Source organism: Miniopterus natalensis, chromosome 1 (assembly GCF_054644295.1).
Source record: "Miniopterus natalensis isolate mMinNat1 chromosome 1, mMinNat1.hap1, whole genome shotgun sequence".
NCBI lineage: Eukaryota > Metazoa > Chordata > Mammalia > Chiroptera > Miniopteridae > Miniopterus > Miniopterus natalensis.
The window spans coordinates 42,656,203-42,680,704 of record NC_142081.1 but is presented as its reverse complement, the minus strand read 5'-3'; the positions used below and the strand labels follow the sequence as shown (position 1 = coordinate 42,680,704).

Here is a 24,502-nt window from a genome sequence, read left to right as displayed (position 1 = left end):
TGCCCTTGTTACAGATGAGATATCAAGGCTCAGAAAAGTGAAGTGACTGACTCAAGTTCATCGATGGTAGAGGCCATACTTGAACCCAGATCCTTTAACTCCCCTGGAAGGAGGGAACATTTGTCTTCAGCCTTTGATAACAGTGGCTGAACTGGTTTCCTGTCCTCTTGTCTCCCTTCCCTCCAGTTGTCTTACACATAATTAGCAGATTCATCTCCTACAGCAAGGCTCTGACAGCACCATTTCCCTCCTCAGCCTCCCAGAGGGTCCTTATTAGCATGGAAATCACCAAGCCACTTGTTTCTCAGAAATGCTCACACATCCTCAGCCCAACAACCCTGGGTCTAGAGGCTGATCCCAGCACAGCCCCTCAGTTTTATCTTATCCATCAGTTGCCAGCCAGCCTGCATTTGCACTTCAGATTTCTTAGGAAGAACCTGACACCAACGCTGGCTCCAAAAACTGTAAGAAATGCAAATCAAGTTCACTGAGTCATTGGAGGCCCCCTCATTTGACTTGAGGGAAAGGACAGGAATCCCTCATTTCTCCACTTTGGTTCATTAAATTATTTTAAAGTCAGGTAATGAACACAATGCAGATATTAAATCCACTGATGCTAATAGATATACGTTAGTTGAAAAGATGTTCATGGTGTGCTGAGATTCCAAAAAGTAAAATCCATTATATAATATAATTCTGTTTCAGAAAAATATATATATCTATATATAGAAAGACCACATATATGCCTTGAACTTATGCATATATTTGCATAAGGTTAAAGTCTGAAAAAAATATACTCCAAAATGTTAATGATGCTTCTCTCTGGGTGGGGTAATATGAAGTGATTTTATTTTTTTCCTTTTTTGCTAAGTTGTTTTCTTCTGTAAAAACATGGCCTAGTTCCCAGCTGGTGTGGCTCAGTGGTTGAGCATCGACCTAGGATCCAGGAGATCGAGGTTTGATTCCCGGTCAGGGCACATGTCTGGGTTTTGGGTTTGATCCCCAGCAAGGGGTGTGCAGGAGGCAGCCGATCAATGACTCTCTGTCATCATTGATGTTTCTGTCTCTTTCTCTCCCTCTCTCTCCCTCTCCCTTCCTCTCTCTGAAATCAATAAAAATATATTAAAAACAAAAATTATGGCCTAGCCCTGGCCAGTGTAGCTCAGCTGGTTGGGCGTCGTCCTGCGCACTAAGAGGTTGCTGGTTTGATTCCTGGTCAGGGCTCATGCCCAGGTTGTGGGCTCGATCCCTGGTAGGGGGTGTGCAGGTGGCAGCCGATCTGTGTTGTGCTCTCCCATCGATGTTTCTCCCTCTCTGTCTTTCTCTCTCTCTAAAATCCAATAAAAAACCTTAAGAAAAAACCCCCACATACAACATGGCCTATATAAGAAAAAGAACACTGCCGAGGGAAGGAGTTCCTGTCGTGCAGGTGTTTACCCGTCTTAACGTGGCTTGTATCACAACTAGCCGTGAATCTGCATCTGCTTTCCCTTCCCCTTGGGGACATGGGTCTCACCTCATTCCTTTTGTCTTCTCCATGACATCTCCATGGCATGCTCAAGAATTAATTAGCCAGCTACCGCGTGGACTCGGGCTCTCCCCTCTCTAACCCTCCTAGTGACAGGGCCAGTGTTAAGTCTCTGATCCCAGCCCCTCAGGCGGGCTCCAGGGGGTTCCTGAAGTTCCCTGCCAGGCAGTGGTGCCAGTGGGTCAAAGGGGCTGCCCCAGGCATACACGAAGACCTTATCAGCTTCCCACAGTCACTGGGCCAAAATGGGAGGGAGAAACCCAGGTCTGTAGACCCACAGAGTCTCCTGCGCTTGTGAGTTTCTCCTCAGCCTGATTTCAGTTACTGCAAGGCCGCCGCGTCACTGCCAGGGCAACCAGGCCGCGCTGGGACTGAGGCGCAGAGCAGCCTTCGCCTCCACCTTAACTCTATTTTGTCAAACTCCCCCTGGGTTCTGAGCTCCTTCACATTTGTGGCTGCAAGAATGTAAACAGTCTTCCGTCCTGCTGGGGCTTTTTCCTTCGTCTTGTTTTGTCTCTCTTTGTAAGGTCCTGCTGACATGTATAGTTTCTCCTGCAACTGGCTCATTGAACCCACCTTATTTTTGCCAGCTAACCTTGATAGCTATCACTCCTCCCTTACTGTTTTGTGGTCAGTATGGCTCACTCAAAATACATGTATTTTCAATGTATCAAAAACTAACCAGGATGTCCGAATCGGAAATTTCCAGTTGAGAAAAAGCTTGCGGAAACAGCTTTAACTATGTTTGTCTTCCACTCCCCCCCCCCCTTGATTTGCATTTTTTCCCTTGGTTTTCCTTGTCTGGCTCCGTAGAGACATAAACACACATATTTAAAAACTACAGCGGAGGAGCAGCTCTCTGTGGCATGGCCTACTGGGGGTGAGACGTGAATTAATCTTCCCTCTCCCTGGCGGAGCACAACAGGCAGAGAACTAGACTCCTCAATAATAATAAAATTCACAGAGCCCTCAAGTCCCTCCCATCCCATCTCTTGTTCTAGTTAAAATATCTGTGAATTAGGCTCCATTTCTGGAATTACATCCCTAACAAAGTTGTTTTCTGGGGATCTGAGCTTCAGCAATCTAAACACACTAGCCTTGCCCAACACCTGCCACTTCACTGTTGAAAGGAACTAAATCTAATTAAATAGAATCAAACCCAATTGAATTGTAAACTAGCCTCAAAAATAAGGCCCGCTGGGCCCTTAAATGCAGCCTTGCTGAAGTCACAGTGTCTAAGAGGAGGCAGGCACAGTGCTGGGGCCCATTCTGGTAGTCTAAGGGGTTTCTCTCCTTAGCTCGTTGCTCTTTGGGTCCGCTCTGGCATCTTAGTCACTGCCTGTGGTAAACAACTGGCTTTCACAAACTCATGAGTGTGAGTCTCTAACTCATGAGACAGCGTGGGTCTGAGCTCAGCCTAGGTGTGAATGAGCATAACCGGGGGAGGGGGACTCCCCGTATAGTCAGTGTGGGGGAAAATGTAACTGTTAGAACGTGAGAGAATTAATGATGTGAGATGAGCTGTGTAACTCACGATCCTGCCCTCTGTGAATAGGTCCCTACCCTGGAAGTAGCTGAGAACAGCCAAGCCCAGGGAGGTGCAGTCAACCTCAGGGTGCAGCCTGACCCTGCACCTGGGGCTTGAAGGGAAATCGACCACTGTGCTAGGTTGTGCGATTAGTTTTCATGACAAATCTGGGATGTAGATGTTATTCCCATTTTACAGAAGGGGAAACTGAGGCCCAGAAAGGTTAAGCAGTATAGTGAAAAGGGCATCACCTTTAGCAGCAGACAGAACTGGGTTCTAACATCACAGGTGGCATCCCCTACCACCTGCATGACTTTGGATAATGACTTACCTCCCGTGACCCTCAACGTCTTTATCTGTGAATAGGAGATGGGAATGCCCACCTCACAGAGTGGTCATGAGGATTAAGTACAATTAAAGAAAATGATGCACGGAAAATAAGACCCTGACACATAGGAAGTAGGTTTTCACTGAATGTGACTCATCTGGCTCCTTGCTCAAAATCAAGCAGCTGGCAGGCCACCAGGTTACAAGTCCAGCTTACCTGTCTCCCTGGGGGGTGAGGTAGGGACTCCTCTTTCGGGCAGGACCCGCATACCTCCTCTGGTCTCCCTGTGCCTGTGCAGGAATCGGCAGTTAGAAGGATTCTCTCACACGTGGGGACGAGACAGGGAGGAGGTTCTCCCCGCTCCTAGCCAGCTGCTCCCTGACACTGCCTCACTCGCTCAGCCTGGTGACCCCTCTGCTGCACTTACTTCCAGGTGACACACCCTCAGCATGCACAAAAGGGCCAGTTCTGTCCCATGGGGCTCACAGAAGCCCCAACTCAGACCTCAGCCCCCAGCCCGATCTCACTATCTCAGCCACTGGGTTAACACTATTCTCCCCCTATTGGCCCAGATCCCAACCATCTTTCACGTGGAGGCAAAATACTTGCGGCCTCCTCTGGGAAGCCTTCTGTCACACTGTCACCTGCAAGCAGCTCGGCCTTGCTCTTGGCCCTCTCACATCAGCTGTCACCTTCTGCTCTGCATCCCAGTAGTCTGTGTGCGCCTCATCCAGGGGACTTCCACTCGGCTCCCCAGGAAGGAAAGGCCCCTCCCTCCCCTTCCCTTCAGTGGCTCCCCGGCCCCCCCCTCCACCAGGTAGGCCCTGCCACCTGCGGAGAGGTCAGCAGGGGGCCTCCTGTTGGCATCTGACCGCCTGCATCAAGTGAGAAAGGAGGAGAACACCATTTGGCCTCCACGTTCTCAAATCCAGCTTTGCCAGCAACAAAGCCATGCTTTTAGCCCTGGGTCTGTTTCTCAGTTGGTTGAAACCCCGAGGGAAGAGGAGAGTGATTTTCACTCAGACCTCAGCAGCTGACTGGGAGCCTCTGGGGCCAGAAACTGTGTCTTCCTTATTTTTAGGAAGCAAAAAATTTACGTAGCATTTAATACATATAGAAGAAAAATGCAGCATATCTGTAAATTATAAAGCACAATAATAAACTATAGGGGTGCAGAATGAGTCACCCCAAGATGTGCCTCTGTGGTATGTGGATTATTTTGAGCTAAAGGCAACCAAGACCCTGAGGGCTCACCAGGAACTTTTACCTGGTGAGAATTTAAATTAGGGACCTTCCCCATCATAAGAGTTACCACCAGAAGTAACTTCTTTTGTACCCATAGAGATGGCAGAGCAAAATACTAATTCCTGAACATCTGCTCGTCTTATCTTTCTGCAGTGACCTTCTAAAGCCCAAGGCTTTTTGCCTCACCCAGCTCAGAATGTCATATAGTCTTCATTTTTCCTTTCTGTCTCTGAACCTCTCGTGTATATAGGGTCTTTGATTCCCTCAGGTATGTGGGGTTCCCATACATACATATGTAATCAAATTTGGTTATTTCTCTTGTTAATCTGCCTCATGTTGATTTGATTATTAGACCTGCCGAAAGAATATTAAAGACTAGAGAAAAGTTTCGCCCAGCCAGTGTGGCCCAGTGGTTGAGCGTTGACCCATGGACCAAGAGGTCACAGGTTTGATTCCCGGTCAGGGCACATGCCGGGGTTTGGGCTCAATCTCCAGCAGGGGGCATGCAGAAGGCAACCGATTGATGATATTTCTTTCTCATTGATGTTTCTCTCTATCCCTCTTCCTCTCTCTAAAAATCAATAAAAACATATATTTTTAAAAAGAACATAAGAACAAAAAAACTAGAGAAAAGTTTCTTCCTCCCCTTACAAAACATGCTGCCTAAGAACAAATGCAATCTGTCTCCTCCCACCTATGCCCCAGCGTCCTCACGGAGGGCAATCATTTAAAGATGGGCATGTACCTAAATCGGCCTCAGGGACCCCCGTGAGAGTCCCTAGATCACACTTTGAAAACTGTTGCCTTACTGAAACTTGCACACGGGCACCAGGAGGGATATGCTAAGTTGTTTATTGCAGTATTGTTTGTAATAAGAAAAAGTTGGAACTAACCCAAACATCGTGAATCAGCAGGAGAATAAACAAATGAATTGTGGTTCATTCACATGACGGAATATTTTACAGCAGTGCAAATAAGGCCTCTTTTCCCCATCTTTGTACATGGAACGCCTGTGTATTAACAGAGTTCTTGCATTTTGACTGGGTAGCTAATTGGGTTGGTGTAGACTGGAGTGTTAAATGAGGCCATGCACAAAATACGTATTTGAGAGGTGGGCCGTGAATGGAGAGGCAAAGCCAGAGTCACCTAACCTCCTGTTGTGATTTTTGTCATGTTAAATTCTCAGGCTGAAGCCTCTATTTTCTGAAGCACTTGATTTCAGACTAATGATTAAAAGCTAATTTCCTGTTTTAAAAGGATGGCTATGTCACCCACAAAATACTTTGCAAACATTGGGGCCTGATAAACATAAGCTCATGGAGATGTTCCCTTCGGGAGCCTGAGAGCAGAGCGCTAAAACAAGTCCATGTTGTGCTTTAAACTGAGCCTTCTTGCCGGAATGAAAACATTTCAAAGCAAAACCTCCCCACACATCTGATCCCCAGTTAAAAGGGAAGAAGGAACAATTGGGAGCTTTATAGAGAGGCCACACAGGCCCCTGAAGTTATCCTCATCAGCAGAAAATCCTAAAGAAGTAGACGCAGGATTCCTGTGAATGGAATTGTTCCCCAAAGGGCCCCCCCTTCCACCCCATCTCCCACTTCCTGCCAACACACACACACACACACACACACACACACACACATACATGGGTTCTGTACAGTGTTTGGGTGCAAGTGGTAGCATTGCAGTGGCCAGGGATGGCTGCACTGAGAAGGGTGTGGTAAAGGAGACAAGCTGTGTCTGTTCTTCAAACACACACTTATGTCAATAGTTATTAATACAGTGATACCTCATGGATCCAGGGGCCTTACCCAGCAAACTGACTGGTCTTGAACATAGGTCTTCCACCTGGTAGTACTTTGATACTTTTTTGAGATATCAAATGTCAAATTTGTGCTCCCCAAGTGTCCCATTTTGTAGTGTCCCTGTGTGGCCAGTACCACCTCCCAACCCCCAGTTTCTTCCCAAGCTTAACTCCCAAGGAGCAGGCAGCCAGATATGTACCCACTAGAACAAGAGCCTGGAGGTTTCTTTTCAGGAGAAACTTACCCAAGAAAAAAAGCTTAAGAGATTGACAGTCAAAGGTCACCTAAATAAACAGTGAGGTCTCTGCCTAGTTATCCTGCCTGAAGCCTTTTCATCAATAACCCCATTCTCTCTCTCCCTCCCCCCACCCCCAGACTTTCCAATGAGCTTTTTCATGCTTCGCTCTTAAGGATAAAGAACAAAAATCATATATATAACTGAGGAAAATCTCTAACTTAAAAGATAAAAGCTAAAACAAACAAAACAATACACTCAGAGAATACAGAAGCATACAGAAAAGAGGAGAGAAGACACTATATCCATGAAACAAGAACAGGATGCTATTTTTAAAAAAGAGCTCTTGGAATAAAAAAGAACTGATAGCAGAAAGGACAGCTCACTAAAAGAGTTGGAAGATAACATTTATGAAATCTCTCAGAAAATAAACACAAAACCCCCACAACTTTTGGTTGAAATCAGACATTTAAGATGCACTTGCTTTATCAACCAAAAATTATTCAGAAACCTTGGTTTAGGAGATTAATTTTTAAATATAGCCTCCTGAATCAACATCTGACTTCTCAGACATGAGGGGACTCCACCCTCTCTTTCTTGTGTTTCGACTTCCAAGAGTCACTTACTTCAAATGTAGGGGAATTTAAATGAACAAGTCCCTAAAATCAAATGCTGATTTCTGGTTAAGAAATAAAGTATAACTGACTTAGAAATAGATAAGCCAATAGAAAAAAAAGTCCAGAAATAGACCCAAGTATACATATGAATGTTATGCTTAATACAATTGGCATCTCAAAGCAAAGGAGAAAGAAGGGCTGTTCAATAAATAGTATTGAGACAATAGACCAAGCACCACTTTCCATTTGGGGAAACCATTTAAATTACACTGCTACCTCACTCCTTACTCCAAAATAAATTCCAGATGAATAAAAAACTCAGTGTAAAACTTGAAAGTATATCAAGAAAACATAGGTGAATATGTTTCTAAGCTTGGAATGAAGGCCTGTGGAAGCAGGCATGAGATATGGAAACTGTATTGAAAGAAGCCAGTCAGAGAAAGACAAGCACCATGTGATTTCACTCACGAGTGGGGTTTAATGAACAAACTGAACTAACAAGCAAAATAGAGACAGACTCAGAGAGAGAGGCAGCCCACAGCTCTGGTGAGAGGTGGGGGTGGGGGTGGGGGTGGGGGTGGAGGGATTGAGCAAAAAAGAAAAAAAATGAAAAGAAAGAACTCATGGACACGGACAATAGTGTGGTGATTGTGGGGGGGGGTTAGGGGGTGGTGGAGGTGCAAGAGGATAAAGGGGGGATAAATGGTGATGGGGGAAAAGTAAAGAAAAGAAAAAGAAAAAATTTAAAAAAAAGAAATATGGAAACTATAAAGGCAAACATTGATAAATTTGAGTATATAAAAAATTTAAATTTCTAGTTAAGGATAAACATAAAGGCAAAAACAACCTAATAAAAAGAATTGCAACATATATAATAATTGGCTACTTTCTTTAATATTCTAAGAATTCTTACAAATGAATAAGAAAAAAACACACCCAGATGTATCAGTCAAGATCCAGTCAGGAAAACAGAAACGGTTCTAGGTCATTCAAACAGGGAAAATTAATGCATCCGGTTACGCAGATGTTGGGGGAGGAGGGGTCAAAGGCAATTGGATAATATATTTAGAATTCGTATCATAGAGAGCTAACAATGTTAATTTATAAAGAGCACCTATAAACAAATAAAAAAACCCAAAAAAATCTCACATAAAAATGGGCAAAGTATAAGAAAAGAAAATTCATAGATAAAAAAATACAAGTGGGCCTCAAATACATGAAAAGATGCTCCATCTCATTCATAAGAAAATAAATAAAAATTAAAACTACGATGAGATGATAGTATTTTTCACTGATTATTTTGGAAAGATCAAAATCCATTAAAAAGACCAAACCATTTAAGTGGAAAAGGTGAGTTACAGAATGGTATGACCATCTGTGTTAAAAAAAGATTGGAAAGAATATATATTTTCCATATATATGCATATATATACTCTATAATATAAGCCCATATATAATGATATAAACACTATATATATGTATGTATATGCACATACACATACATACATACATACAATAATATCTGGAAAGACAGAGAAGAGAGCTGATAGTTGTTTCTGTCTTCAGGAAGGGGACCTAGAAAAAGAGGAACTAAATTTTTATGAATCTCCTTTCTTTATTTGTATTGTGGTAAAATACACATAACATTTACCTGTTTAACTATTTTAAAGTATAATTCAGAGACATTTAGTATATTCCCAATGTTGTGCACCAGCACCACTATCTAGTCCCAGAACATTTTCATCTCACCAGAAGGAGATCTCATACTCACTGGCATCACTTCCCATTGCCCCCCTCCTCCCAGACCCTGCCAATCACTAACCTACAGATAAGCAAATCTCTATTGATTTACTTCTTCTAAATATTTCATATAAATGGAAGAATATAATATGTGGCATTTTGTGTCTGGCTTCTTTTAGTTAGCATAATGTTTTCAAGGCCCATCCAAGTAGTAGTGTATATCAGTACTTCATTCCTTTTTTATGGCTGAGTAATATTCCATTGTTTGGATAAATCACATTTTATCTATTGTCGGTTGATGACATTTGCGTTGTTTCCACTTTTGGGCTATTATGAATAGTGCTGCTATGAAAATTCATGTCTATGTTTTTGTTTGAATGCCTGTTTTCAAATTTGACGGTATATATACCCAGAAGTGGAATTGCAAGGTCGCATGCTAATTACTGAAAACTCTGTAGTGACTTTTGAATGTTGTGCCATGTGCATATATTACCTAACCAAAGATTGACTAGTGTAATAAAAATTAATTAGAGCCCTGCTGGTGTGGCTCAGTGGTTAAGGTGTTGCCCTGTACACCAAAGCGTCTCGGGTTCGATTCCCAGGCAAGGGCATGTACCTGGTGCAGATTCGAGCCCTGGCCCCAGTCAGGGTGTGTGCAGGAAGCAACCAATCAGTGTGTCTGTCTCACATAGATGTCTCTCTCTCTCCCCCTCTCCCTCCCTTCCATTCTCTCTGAAAATCAATGGAAAAAATATCCTCGGGTGACGACTAATAACAACAACAAAAAATTTGAGATAAATATATATCACACTTCCGCAGCCCTGCAAAATGAGCGCTGGATCATTAAGAGGCCTTACGAGGCCTGAAAGAAACTGAGGTGTAGGAAGTAAAATATAATCCAATCTTAAAATGACTCATAGAACCAGTAGTTCAGGCTACAAATGCTCTCCATCATTAAATGTTCCAGCAGCCTTGGTGTGGTGAGCGTGGGAAGGGCTGTGAGAATGTTTTCTAAATCTATTTTTTTAGAGCTAAAGAGGTAATTAAAGTTGGCTTCCCCTGAGCGATCTTGTTGGTTGTGTGTGCCGGCGGCGTGCGCTCTCACAGGGAGGCCTGGCTCCTGCAGCACCACCGATGTCCTCTAGGGGGCGATCCCTGAGAGTCCTGAGTCCCAGGCGCTGCTCTGCACAGGTCAGAGAGAATAGTCTAGCAGAGCTTTTACTAAAGCAAGAAGAGGGAACACTATGACAAAGAACTGAGCGCTGGAAGGACACTTGAAAAACATTTCTCAAGTCCTTTATTTTTCTAAACAAGGAGACTGAGACCCAGAGTGGTTGTTGATGGTCACAGACTTTAAACACCAAGTCTGGAAACCTCTGTTTTATCCCAATGCGAAGTGTGGAGAGAGTGGCATTCTAAGTCTGATAGAGATCAGTTTGGACCACTCCTTCCTCCCCCGCTCTCCATTCCCCTCCACCCAATTCCCACCACTTTCTTAAATTGTGTGACCTAGGGCCAGTTCCTTAACCTTTCTGAGCCTGTTTCATTATCTATATAATAGGGGTAATAACATCCACGTAATGTTGATGAAAGCAAAAGATAATATCATCTAATACCTTGCTTTTGCTCGGTGCATTGTAGGTTCTCAATAAGTATTTGTCCTGTGAATGAATGAATACATCCCTCTAGCAGTCTAAAAAGCAATGGTTCCACTGCCCAAATAAATCTTTATTTATGACATTATAGATAGTATCCTTTTTGGCTCTCTCATATCTAGAAGGCTGGCCCTGGGAGAGAAAGGAAAGGAGAGTTTGGGGTTGTAGTGCCACTCCTGTTGGGGTGAAAAGCTCCTTGTGACGGCTGAGCAGCCCCACTTACTGCCCTGCTCTGCTGGCAACACTTGGAGGCCAGTACATTTATCAGCTGAGGTCCGCAGAGGACCTGACATTGCCAGGAAAGTGGGGTACCTAGTGAGGCCAACAGAGTCAGATCCTCCTTGGCCCAGTTCCTGCCTCCCCTCCCCCAGTAATCCGACAAAAGGCCCAGTTTGTCTGTTTCAAGTTAATACTAATCAAAGTGTTTTATGAGAACTGTTATTTATACCCCGCTACACACCGATCATGCCTATCACCAAACACATCAAAATAATGTGATAAATTTTATTTGGTTGCATTATGAAATTCAGGTCATGTTTTCTCAGTCTTCACATGGCACAAAATTAGGCAGTAAGTTATAATTCTCACAATTCTTTTTTGGGGAGGAAGCAGGGCAGGAGTGGGCTAAAATATAATTTCATTATTAAAAAAAAATGTTGCTATAGTACCCAAGATGGGGAGAATAAAGAAAAGAAAGAAAATCCCATAATTCCATCATTTAACCTTGTTAGTGTTTTCCAGTGGATTTTTAAAACATTTCTAAATGAACTTTTTACAAAGTTGTAATCGTGGTACCATTTCTTATTATAAAAATGTGGCCTTCTCATTGCCTAGCAATGTGTTCATTCATTCACCAAACATCTCCCAAATGCCTACCTATGTGCCTGGCACTGGTGTACGAAGACAAATTAGACAAGGTCCTCGAGAGGATATTTTTCATTCTCCTGTCATAGCATTTTCAGCTTATTTATGTTTCTGCTAAATGGTGCTATTTGGGGGGGGGGGAGGTGCTCTCAAGTGGAGAGGACTCTGATAGATTAAAGGCAGGGTGGGGGAGTGTATCTGGTGTAGGCGAGGAACTGCAAAGGAACTACAAAGAGCCTGCTGAGGCCAGAGGAATAAGAGATGTTCAGTCAGTACTTGCTGAGTGAATGAATCATCCCAGCATTCAGTGCAAACACTTTGGTTTAGTCTCCAGAGTGCCAAAGCGGCTTTCAAATTGCATCTCCCTCTGGCTCCTTTCTTCCATGTTTAAAAAAAATGTTATCTGGGCAGATGTTATCCTCTTGAAATTTCTGACTAATTTTTTAAGACCCCATTCCTCCCACTGTCCTCCTTTAACCTCACTTTCCATTCAACTGACAGTCTGTCCGTGACTTCGAGTTTTCCCCTTCTCGATCACTCGCGTGCTGCTGGGCGCCCTTCCCGGCCTGATTTCCCCAGTGCCTAGAACTGTACCTGATTTAATTAAGAGTTCAGTTCAAGATGTCTTGAATGAGTGAATGAATGTTTCATTAGTCCTTTTGACACCCCCCTTCCTTTAGTAATCCCCACGCCAGCTTCATGTTTATTGATAATTTTTAGAGAGAGAGAGAAATATGGACATGAGAGAGAAATATTGATTGGTTGCCTCCCGTATGCGCCCCAACCGGGGGTTGAACCCAAAACCTAGGTATATGTGCCCTCACTAGGAATCGAACCCACAACCTTTTTGGTGTTGGCGATGATGCTCCAACCAACTGAGCCACCCCGCCAGGGCTGTGCTTTTTTTGAACTCATATGAGTTACTGTCAGTTTCACCACTGGGAGAGGTGCCAGTTACTCCTCCCCCCCCCCCGGGGTATCTCGTGGCACACCAACTTTGTTGGCCTTAAAGAGCCTGGCTATCTTTTAGGAAAGAAGGAGAGAATGCCTCCTGCCTGTCTGTCTACTCAGCACTCAAAAAAGCAGGCTGATCAAGCCAAAACTCTCATGCCTTGGACTTTCCCCAACTCCACCCCAAGATTTTATCAGAGTGTGAATCTAGATACAGTTTGCATAAGTCCCCTGCACCCCCCCACCCCCAAAGAATGAGAAGCTACAAGGCAGGCAAAGAGTAAGTTGGGGCTGCAATCTGAGATTGGAACAAGTAAGATTCACACTCCCAAGTCAAATCCAGATGTGTAATTTTCAACCATGTGGAAACACTTGCATCATACCACATTAACATGTCTTTATGGGGCTAGCATAGAGAAATAGGACAAAAGCTCTGAACCGAAGATGAGGAGACCTGGGTTCTCCTTCTGGCTTGGCCTCTTTTAAATTAATTTTAATTTTTTTAGCTTCATATATAAGATATTTAAAGTGTACATTGTGGTGATTTGATATACATATATATTGTGAACTGACTTGGCCTCTTTAAAAGGGTCTCAGTTTTCTCAACTATAAAAAAGTGGATTGGACTCTGCCAACTAGTATCATCACCCCCCCCCCCCCAATCCCACAACACTGCCCTATCACAGGGACCTAGGTTTTGGACAGGCTGGTGGGGATGGTGCACAAAAAGAAGTAGATCAGCTTATTCAAGGGAGCTCAGCCCTGAGAAAATCTGATGGCCCTGCCCAAATTCTCAGGAGACTGAAATGTATCAAAACAACCATTTAATTACTTTCACTGAGAACCAGAGCTGCCCAACAGAGGATATTGCTTTGTTCTCACCACCCTTCTCTACCCCATACTATTCCCGGTCCCCCATCACTCTTTTCTAAGAGATGGCTGCTCCTGGAAACCAAGGAAAGGTCAGAAAGTGATTGGCATATGTGTCTCCACGATAAGAGGGGCTCCCTGGCCCTCCAGTGTCCTGCCCTACTGAGCCTCTGTTCCCCTCAGCCCCCCCACCCAGTGCCAGAGGCTCATGGGCCAATTCCTTTGAAAATTCCATTTTTCCACATTCCGAGCTGCTTTTCCTAGTCTCCAACTACTCAGGCACACATTAAGGTATCTCAGCGATGGCTTTGAGGAAGGTCTGTAGTAGGTGCTACTACATCACACGAGATGGGAAGAGCCGATTTCCTGGGCAGTTTCTGACCTCTTTAGTTGGGAAGGGTGTGGCCCACATCCTACAAGGCCTGGGGCTGCCAGTTGTGTGCCACCCCCTTTCATCAGAATCCTTTCAGTCTTTGCCATCCTTCTGTACACAGGCCCAGGTTGAAAGGAGGTCATCTTTGTCTTCTAATGCAAATGTTCTAGTAGACTTTTCCCCAGATATCCACTGCCGGGGGTCCAGGACTTTAAAAGTATGCACAGTCCTCCTAAGCAGACAGGAGGACTTCCACAGGCTGGAGTGATCCGGGCAGAGGAAGCAGCCCGAGGGAGAAGCTGGGGCGAGAGCTTTCAGGATCTGCTCAGCAGTCAGGCCTGTGTGAGTGCGTGGAGAGAAGCAAGGCTGGGGGTGGTCAGGACCAAGTGTGGGGGAGCCTTGATGCCAGGCTTGCTTCTGGGAGTCCTGGGGGAGTGTTGAAAGCTTCTGATAAGAGCATCAGCAGATGATGCAAGTTTGCAGTGAGAATGGGTGGTGGGAGGTGACCATGGGGCCTTTTTGTGGTTCCTCCTTTCTTTCTTTTTTCTTTCTTTCTTTCTTTTTCTTTCTTTCTTTTCTTTCTTTCTTTCTTTCTTTCTTTCTTTCTTTCTTTCTTTCTTTCTTTCTTTCTTTCTTTCTTTCTTTCTTTCTTTCTTTTTCTTTCTTTCTCTCTCTCTCTCTCTCTCTCTCTCTCTCTCTCTCTCTCTCTCTCTTCCTTCCTTCCTTCCTTCCTTCCTTCCTTCCTTCCTTCCTTCCTTCCTTCCTTCCTTCCTTCCTTCCTTCCTTCCCTTTCTCTCTTTCTTTCTCTCTCTTTCTTTCTCTCTCTTTCTTTCTCTCTTTCTTTCTTTCTTCCTTTCATTTCCATCACCATTTGTGGCTCCTTTCTTTGGCCAACGCCCACTGACAGGCTGAGCATTCGGGGGCACGTGAAGAGGAAGACAGGTTCTAGCAGTGGGAGTTCCCTGTCTTAGCACAGGCTGAGCACAAGGCCCCTTCAAAGCCTTTGCGAGGGACTCAGAGGAGGGAGTGGCCTGATTGTTGGGTGGCAGGGATGGCAGAAATCGTTGAGGGGCCCAGGGTAGGAGGAGATGGTGGGCGTGGGCAGGGGAAATGGAGTTGAAGGCTTCTCAACTCAGCCAAAGCAAAGCAAGGGCCCTCACTCCTTACAAATTGTCTGACTCATTTCTGACTTTGAAAATCTTTTTTAAGGAAGCACAGATGAATGTTTTCTTCCAAGTGCAATAAAAAACTGAATGAAATTGAGAACCCAATTGCCTGGGTGTTCGATTCACTTGAATTGGTTTTTGATTGAATGAGAAGAAAAAGAGGTAAATGATCACAGATGAGTTAACATCAGATGTAAACCATTAAAACACCTATCAGCGACCCCACAGGCAGAAGCAGCAATGTGAGCAGGAGGTGACTCAGCCCAGGAGCCACTGCGGGGTATGGGGCAAGCAACTTGCTGAAAAGTTTGCTTCACATTATTAATGTTCTTAGAGGCCCAAAGTCCTAGAGAACTCATGGTGCCCTTCTCCAATATATAATTCAAGTTTTTAAAAATAATATAAATAAAGTGTGAAACAGAAAAATTATATATATGCTACAATGCAACTATATTCTCTGATTGCATGAGAACTATACTCTCTCCTCTCCCTCTCCCCCTGCTTTTGCTTTGCTGATTCCTTAACCAGCACTGCCCTCACTAGCCTGTCACCGTATCCGACAGCCCACAATTATAAAGACATTTTGGGGGATCTTGAAAATGTTTACATTTTTAAGAATTCCCTATTGAAAAGGAGCTGCTAACATTTCAAGGCAGCAGAGTGGAGGTGGGAAGAGCCAGGCTGTGGCCTGCCTGCCTAGATGTGAAACTCTAAGCAAGTTCTTTAGTCTCTCTGGGCCTCAGTTTTCTCATCTGTAAAATAGGGAGGAGGGAAAGAATAGTATCCTTCTTGTAGGGTTGTCTTAAGGATGAAATGAGTCAGTGAGTCAATACACAGACAGAAAGCGTTTGAAAAAGTGCCTGGCATGTGGTGAGTCTCTAAAAGTGTTGATATGTTATCACATTTTACCTTCATAACCATCCAATGGAGGACCATTGTCTCCACTGTAGTTAGAGACTATGAGGCTCAGAGAAGGTAGGTAACTTGTTCTAGGACACACAGCTAGGAAGTAGCAGGATTAGCTAGCAGTCAAAATTAAGTTAGTTTAACTCCAAAGACACAGCTCTCTCCCTCCTGTTGCAGTGCACATTTCCCTGAATGGGGAGTCACATTGGACTTAAGTTTTTTCCTTTAAATATAACTTATTTTTTCATAACCAGTGGTAGCAAATTCAAAAGGAATAAAAGGATGTACAGGAAAAGTGAATTTCCCTCCCTCTCTTCTATCCAGCCTCCCTCCCAGAGCCAACGGCTGTATGCCCTTCCAGAGGAAGCTTTAGACTGAGCTTCTCACTGCTTAATGCATTTATTTCTACCAGGCTCATGTAATTCCCCGAGTGCCTCGTACACACCAGGCACTCTGTGCTGGGACTACTGCTGCCTTCAGCGGGCTCACTGGCTGGGGTCTGAAGGTTGTTTATGGAGGGACCTGCTATACTGACTGCTGCTTTCAGAGCTTTTCCCTCCCTACCCATCTTTCTCCAGGGGCACCAGCTCGTGCATCTGAGCCAGGAGAGGCCGCGTGAGGTGCCCAAGGAAGCTCTCCTCCCACTTGGCTGCACAGACTCCAGCAAGCGAGGAACACCGAGGTGTCGGGCGCCAACCAGAGAACCCTGTGGAGTGCTGGACAAACACATCGAATCTCTGAGGCCAGTTTCCTCCTCTGTGAAACTCCTGACCCTTCCTGTTGTCTAATCGTTCTGCCCTAAGGGCTCTTAGCAAGGGTAATTCCGTGAAGCCTTGCTGCTTCTGGCCTCCATTTACCGAGAAAGGCCAAAAAGGCTCTAAGGCCCTTTCCCTACTTTCCCACCCGTGTTTTTTAAAGGGTAATAGTGTTAAACACCTTTCCCCTGCTGCTGCGGCCACTAGATAACCAGGTCAGGCACAGCAGCACTTCCTAGGTGATGTACTTATAAAATATGCTTAGAAACTTTGGCATGATTACCTAAGTGCATAAATTATGGGTGTTGGCAACTTCAGAAATGGTTCTGATCCTAACACGTGAATCTCTGTTCTATCTTTCCAAACATAAGTGTTTGGCTAAGGGAGACAGAACAGGGAAGTCACCATTTGGGGAACAGCTATTATTATTCCTGTTGCATAGACAGGCTCAGGAGAGGTCAGGCTGCTGGCTAAGGTCACGGATCAGGCTAATGGCACAGACAGAACCCCAGCCTGATTGCACCCAGAGCCCCGAATCTTTGTAATGCATCAGGCACCTCAGGGAAGGGTCTGGGGCTATAAAAATCTCTACTCTGGATGTTTGAGAAATTCACTTTCTGGTTAGCTCACTGTTTCAGAGAGCTGAATTGTCAGGTCAGATTAAGGTTGGGAAAGGAGAAAGGAAGGGAGAGATGGAGGTTCTCCAAGCCTAGGATTCTTTTCCCCATCAAAATTCTACTTCTTAATGTGTAGGAGCCTCTCCCCTGCAGTGGGCTTTAAGCTCCCTGAGGACACAGTCTTGGGGATCTGATGGTCATGACTGCGGGGGTAGGAGTGGGGGAAGAGTCACACCTGCATTCTGGTTCCTGCCTATTTGTTTCTAGGTAAGTGTGCACTGTGGTTTTAATTTGCATCGCTCAGATGACTAATGCTATCGAACATCTTACAGATGTTTAACAATCGCTAGTTTCTTCCTTTACTGTCTTATCTCTTACCTTTCTGCACCTCTGCACCCTTAGCCCCTCTCCCAGACCTGGCAAAGTGCCACCCTGAAAGATGTCAGGGTCCCGAGAACTGGAGTCTCTCGCCCTGTTAGAGTCAGCAGCCCCTCACTGTCTGTCTCCTGCCGACTTTGCCAGCCTCACCGCTCAGCTTTTCATCACCTCGCACACGACTTGCCAACCAGACTGGCAGTCTCAGCCTCTGAAGATACAGTCCCCTCTGTTTGGGACTGTATGCCCCCCTCCCCCACCCCATTTCACCTGGCTAAATCTTCGGTATCAATCAAGTCTCAGGTCATATGTCATTTCCTCCAGGAAGCCCTGTCTGAAGCTTCCCCCACCCCCACCCGTCAGCCTGGGTTAGCTGCCCCTTGTTTGTGGCTAAGCGACATCCTGTACTTCCCCTCGGCGAGTGTACCTCACTGTGTTGTAATTGCTCATTTGCTGATCTGCTCCTCTAGTCCCTTCCTCATTCTTTAGAAGATGAGACCTTGTGTTGCCCACTTTTATATCCCACGAGCCTTGAGCATCTGTGAGATTTGTTGAATGAATGATGGGGTCCATATCCCTTTAAAAGGACAAACATTTAACCTCCTGTGTCAGCTATGCTAGAATTGATGATTTCAGGCCATCGTCTTCTCTCTCCCTCCTCAATCCTCCTATTTGATGAGGTCTCGATAAAACAGACATTGATTGAGGGTCTACCATATGCCAGGCACCAAGCCAGGCCCTTCACGTGTAAAGCCATTTTTACAATTAAAGCCTTAAAAACCCAGTGTCTAGACAGCACTTTGAAACTCAGAGGCTCTGATGTCCACTCAGGCCACAAAAAAGCAAGGGGGGAAAGAGTGATATCACAATGCTTTTCATTTTGATAGTGGCAAAGAGATGTCAACAGAGGACCACCCCAGGTAGCCCCAGGCTCTGAGTCCCTGTATCTTCAGTGCCTGGCATGTGGCAGGAGCACAGACAAGTTGATTGAATAAATGAACGAAGGGTTGGAGAACACAGAAAGGGCAGACTGGAAGCCACATTTCTTCCTGGGCCTGTCCTAATATATTTCCAGCATTTATTCCATGTGTTGATAAACAAAGTTGGACACTGAAGGATTTTTGTCTTGGACAACTGTCCACAGAGCCAGCCGAGGCTGATCCTCTAAATTTCTGCTCAGACTCCATTGACTAAAAATGGCTACACCTAGCAACAAAGGTGAGAATTTTCTCATCCAGGAGGAAAAGAAAACAGATTTGGGATGAACTGTTAGTTAGCAGTCTCTGCCACAAGATGCAAGAGCCTTCTTGCCTCTGCCAGTGTCAGCCGGTGGCCATAAGGTGGCATAGGATCACTGAATGCTCACTCGGGAAAGGCCCTTGGAGATCATTTAGTTCAACCCGATGATATTACAGATGGGAGACAGGCCCAGGGAAAGACGGGCCCAGGGAAAGACGTGACTCCTTCGCTGTCAAATTTGTTTGTTGCTAGAGCAACACTTTATCTTAATTGGTCAGTGTTTTATCTACAAAGTGGATCTTTAAACAAGAGAACCTTCTCATCTCTTTCATAAAAGTGCTGTTCACGTTTCAATGATAAAGAAGAAAGCCTAAAAGCAATACAAATTGAGATGTTGATGAATAATGATTATTACAATGGTACTGGGCCTGAAGGTTCTTTCTTTAGTTATCAGAAGGCTCTTCCGTGTCCTGTGGTCCCTAAGAGTCTTCCTTATCAGGAGGTTCAGCTATCCCCATATGATACTGCAAAATCATTTCGCTGACCGTGTGTTCCAGGGGTGAAACGCTACCATCTTTGATGAAAGATCAAGTACTAATTGTGCACATTTGTGCCTTTTTTGAGCTTTAGTTCTTTCATCAGTAATATGGAGATGCTAATATCTACCTGTCAGGTTTGTTGTGGGGATTAATGAAGAAATGAAAACAACTTGATATAGTATCGGGCACCTAGTTGGAACGCAATAAATGTAAGTTTTATTCTTATAGAGTTGAGGTCCTTTCTGTGAATACCTAGGGGACCATTGCATGTAATAACTGATGTAATCACACTCAAAGGGAGCACTCCCAACATTTAATCAACAAATGTAATCTTTAAAAAATATCTGCGCCTGGCCAGTGTTGCTCAGTGGTTGAGCGTTGACCCATGAACCAAGAAGTCCCCAGTTCTATTCCTGGTCAGGGCACATGCCTGGGTTTTAGGCTCCATCCTCAGTAGGGGGTGTGCAGGAAGCAGCTGATCAATGATGTTTCTCTCTCATCGATCTTTCTGTCTCTCAATCCCTTTCCCTTCCTCTCTAAAAAAAAATAAATAAATAAAAAAAATAAAAGCATATTTTTTAAAAAACCTGCAATTGTTGAACTATGTGCCTAGGATCCACAGATAAAAAGCATCTGTTCCCAAGGGAGACAGAAAATAACAGCACCATGTGGCAAGCTGCAGAGACAGAATGTGGGTGGAGGGAAGAGGGAGAGGCTTAGAAGTCTGCTTGGGTGAGTGATGGAGGGCTTCCCTGAGGAGGCCATATGCTTCGTGGAGTCAGAGCTGGCCGGGTACACGGAAAGAGGTGGGGAGAGAATACAGAGGTGTGAGGAAGCACATTTTCCATCATGAGGGAACTAGTTTAGGCACTGCTGGAACAGTTTTAAAAAACACTTTAGCAAGAGACAGGGACAGGTGACTGTGGGGTTCTGATTGTTTTTATCTTGCCAGAGATGGGGAGCCACTGAAGAACTTGGGCAGGAAAATAATGCGAAAGGGGTGGATGGAAAGCAGAGGGAGAATGACATCGTTGATATTCCTGAGTGCAGCAGTGAGGGCTGGCTGGCTGAAGCCTAGCCCCCCACCTTCATGTACTCAGTCATTCAACAAGTAGTTCCTGAGGGCCTGCCAGGTACCAGGTCGAATTCCAGGAGCTTCAATCAGGCAGTGAACAGGCCTGGCAAGGTTTCTGTTCTCATGGAAGAGACTGACAATAGATAAACATGCAAAGAACCATCAGATAAGTACTGCTTGGAAAATTAAAGGAGGAGATAAAAGAGTTCCTGGGGGACCTCCCCCCCATTACTACCACCTCCACACCCTTCTGAATACTCACCAAGCCTCCTCTTGATCTATCTTTGATTTTCCTAGGAGGCTTTGCTCCTAGAAAAAATCCCTACAGTAAATAATTAACCTAGCTCTCTGGGTTCTCCCAATAAGCCTTGCCTGTGTGGGGATAGTCAGAGCTAGTCTTCCCCAGGGCCTAGTCAGCTTGTAATCCTTGCTTCAGGACTACCAATTCTGCTCTAAGGCTCAAGTCTAAGGCTAGGGGAAGGTCACGCCAACCTTGAGACCCTTCCTGATCGTGGTTCCCATGGCAACGTATGCCCTCCTTCCCGCGTCAGCCCCACCCCCACCCCCCTTAGATCTATTTATCTCCTTTAGAAGAAAAACATTTGATAGTATGGTTGAAACTGTGTATTCTTCTCCTCTGAAAAATGAAAACTTAAAACTCGCCCGCCTTTGCTGGCAGGAGCCGCCTCCACTGGGGGGGAGGGGAGGAGGCGCGCACAGCGCAGCGCGCGCGTGTGTGTGCGCGCGCGTGTGCGCACGCGCGCGTGTGCGCATGAGTGTGTGTGTGTGTGTGTGTGTGTGTGTGTGTGTGTGCGCGTGCGTGTCTGCGGAGGGCTGGCTGGTGACCCCCTGGGGCCGTGCACTCCGGAGCTCGCGGGCTGGAGGCTGCCTCGTCACCACCAGGGCTCACTGGGATGGATGTCAGAGCTGCTCCGTGCCAAACCGATTCAGGCCAAGAACAAAAAAGCGAACGTTGTATTAAATGCAGCCTAAGAAACAAGGAACTGAAAAAGCCGATTTCCTGTGCCTGTGCCCCGTAGTCTTCCCCCGTACGACACGTTTACTCACCGCGAGTTTTTGTGTTTTTTAAAAAATATTTCTTTTATTATGAAAACTTTCAAAGACACAGGGAAGCTCCCGGTGCTTTAGGAAAGCCTCGCTAAAGCCCCAGGAGGGCCTCATTTTTTTGGTTTTGCCCAGCTTCCCGGGACTACCTGCAGTCACAGCTCTTCCTCCTTGGGGACCAGCAGTCAAAGACTAAATTAAGGCCTCTGCTCCCAGAAGTTTTAATTCTAGCTGGGGAGAGAAGGTTCTAAGAAAAACCTTTATTATTTTTTTTAAATCTTTTTTAACAGTTTACACCTTACGCGATGCTTTCACATTCCCGATGATGTCGAAATCACACATTCAAAGCTGAGGGAAATTCAGAGCTCACCTTGGCGGGCATGTCCTGCGCCACTTTCTAAACTTCTGCCCGTGGTGGACACTGCTCATGACCGCTCGCTCATTCCTGAACGCATGCACTGGACATGTTATGTTAGGAATACAGCAGGAGGCCAGGCAGACTTGTTTGCTATCCTTGTGGAGCTCCAGGGGGGAGACAGGCGTTTAACCAATAAGGACACGCATGAAGAGCGTTCTTAAAAAGGCTGAGTGTGGGGGCAGAGGAGGGCATTACACACCTGGAGGCAACCTAGGGGTGCAGCAGGGCCAGGAAAGGCCTCCCTGAGGAAGCGATGTTTAAGGTGAAGTCTAGGGAGCGAGGAAACAGCCTCTGAGAGGGTGAAAGGGGAAACACTGCATGCCAGCCTGACAGACGGCCTGGGTAAAGGAAGGGGCATGGGTACTACCTGGGGGTAGGTGCCCAGGGGCAAGCGGCAGCTGGTCCAGCCAGGCCTTGAAAAAACATGGGTTGGTAGAAGGAGAGCGCTGGGAGAGTTGAGCAGAGGTCGGATTTACCCGTCTTCCCCTTTCCTAGGAATTACGCCTTCCCTCGCTGTCGTTTTAAAAGCTAGAAATGACTTGCTGCTTACCAAGTAGGAGCGCTTCACGCGGACTCTCACATCCTCCTGGCCAGGTAAGGATGATTTTTCCAGTTTTACACATGAAAAATAAAATAAAATAAAATAAATAAAATAAAATAAAATAAAATAAAATAAAATAAAAATTTTAAAAATAAAATGCTTAGGCGGACTAGAGCTGTTGTTTTCCCAACTCCTTACAGCGGTCAGATCCGAGACCCGAGCTTGCCCCAACAGTAATCGAAACTTGGGAAGCGACGGAAGAGCGTAGACTGAGGGATCGGAGCTAGTCCTGAGGGCCTGGGGTCGGCACAGACGCCGCGGGAGAGGGGACACCGTGCGGCAGAAACGGGTGGTGCGGAGGGATGGGGGGGTGGAGCGGGGATGGGGGGGGATGGCGAGGTCTGAGAAGTGACCAGGAGGGCATCTCGGGGACTGCGCCCCCGGGAGGTGCCCTGCTCTAACCACTGCGCAGCCCGGCCCGGTTAATCATTTCCTGACCTCCCTCCCTCCGCCCCCGCCCTGCCGCGGGATTGCCACATCCTACCCCCCCCACCCCCCGCCTCCCCCGGCTCCCTTCCTGGCCTCGCCGCTCCTTCGCCGGGTTTTACAAGGAGCTCCAACTTCGAGGCGCTCCGTGTAAGGTCCCGGGAGGTCCTCGGGGCCGTGCCCCAGAGGAGGTCGCAGGCTCGTGGGGTGTAACGCCGGCTCGCACGGTCCCTTGCGGCTTTGCCTGTCCCCTCTCCACGGAGAGGTGGGAGCCCAGGGTCCTAGCCCCGCACGCCTTAACCAATACCCGCACGCTCCGCTCCCCGTGCGGTAGAGACCCGGGTGCCAACAGCGGCTGGCAGGGCGGTGCGAGGTCTAAACGAGGTATTGTGTGTCAAGTGCCTGGCCAGGAGACCGTAGTAGGTGGTTGACAAAGGGTAGACCCCTTCTCCTTTCAGCGCCGGGCGACCGGGACCTCGCGCTGCGCAAACCCCGGTTAGGGCGACCTCTCCAACTTGCCCTGGAGGGTGCGGTGGGCAGTCCTCCCTACCACGTGCTCGAGGTAACGCACGCGGTGAGTCACAAAGACAGGGTTTGTGCTCAGGCTCGTGGGCGCCCCGGCGGGTCCGGTCGCGCAGCACCCAGGTGGCTGGCCCAGGCCACGTGTTCAGAACCTAGAACCCGGTGGGTATCGCACCTGCCGCAGGGAGAACACTCAGTCAATACAGCTCTGCGCCCCGTGCAGCCTGCTGGGCCGCCGGGGTGGGGGGCAGGCTCTTAACCTCTGAGCTTGTGTCTTCTTGTGTAAAATAGGGGCCATAGGGCTTGTCTGCCCGAGTGTTTTTTATTTTCTCCTTCACACTTTCTTGCGTCGCTAGGTTTTTCTACCACGGTGTAGTCGGACCACCGCAAACTGTTCAGGATCAGCCTTCCGAGCGCTCGCCCGGCTGCGGTTAACGCAGCGGACTGGACCGGCGTGTCTCCGCCTGGCGCCCCACCCTTCCAGGAACCCAGGGAAGCCGCGGCCGCCCGGGGCGGCAGAGTTGAGAAAGTCTTTTAGGAGCGCAGCCTGACTCCGGGACACCCACGAGGGAGCTCCAGGACCCCACCCCCCGAGAGTGGACGGGGGCGGAGCTGGGCCTGGGGCGTGGCCTGCCCAGGGGAGGGGCGTGGCCGGCCTGGGAAGACGGAAGCCCCCGCCTAGGGGTGGCGGCAAAACTCGGATCCTGGATTTACGCGTTCTCCGGAACGGGGCTTCTGAAGACGGCGGGCGAGAAAACCCGGCGCCCGGAAGCTTTTGCTTTCTTTGACGCAAGGGCTCGGGACGCAGCCGCCGTCGGCCGAGCGTCCAGCAAGGAGCGACCCCAGACGGAGTCTTCCGAGTCCCTCCGCCCCCACCTCGCCCGGACCCCGAGCCTCGGTCCTCCTCGCCGCTCTCCCGGTGGCCATGGAGTGTCCGCACCTCAGCTCCAGCGTCTGCATCGCTCCGGACTCAGCCAAGTTCCCCAACGGCTCCCCGTCGTCCTGGTGCTGCAGCGGTGAGTGCGGCCCCAGGCGGCCCCGCCGCGCACCCGAGGC

General features: G+C 46.9%; 2 protein-coding genes and 1 pseudogene across 2 annotated transcripts in view; 2 read left to right on the top strand and 1 right to left on the bottom strand.

Annotated features, from left to right (window-relative positions):
- APH1B (aph-1B gamma-secretase subunit) overlaps positions 1–16,955 on the top strand; it is a 174,919-nt gene extending 157,964 nt beyond the window's left edge. The window contains exon 7 of the mRNA XM_016208582.2: positions 16,393–16,955. The gene's annotated coding sequence lies outside the window, so the exon portion shown is untranslated. The remainder of the gene's footprint in view (positions 1–16,392) is intronic.
- LOC107533723 (phospholipid hydroperoxide glutathione peroxidase GPX4 pseudogene) overlaps positions 1–21,861 on the bottom strand; it is a 65,466-nt pseudogene extending 43,605 nt beyond the window's left edge.
- Positions 21,862–24,152: 2,291 nt separating this feature from the next.
- USP3 (ubiquitin specific peptidase 3) overlaps positions 24,153–24,502 on the top strand; it is an 86,034-nt gene continuing 85,684 nt past the window's right edge. The window contains exon 1 of the mRNA XM_016208574.2: positions 24,153–24,462. Coding sequence (XP_016064060.1) covers positions 24,372–24,462 — 91 coding nt within the window. The 5' untranslated portion in view covers positions 24,153–24,371. The remainder of the gene's footprint in view (positions 24,463–24,502) is intronic.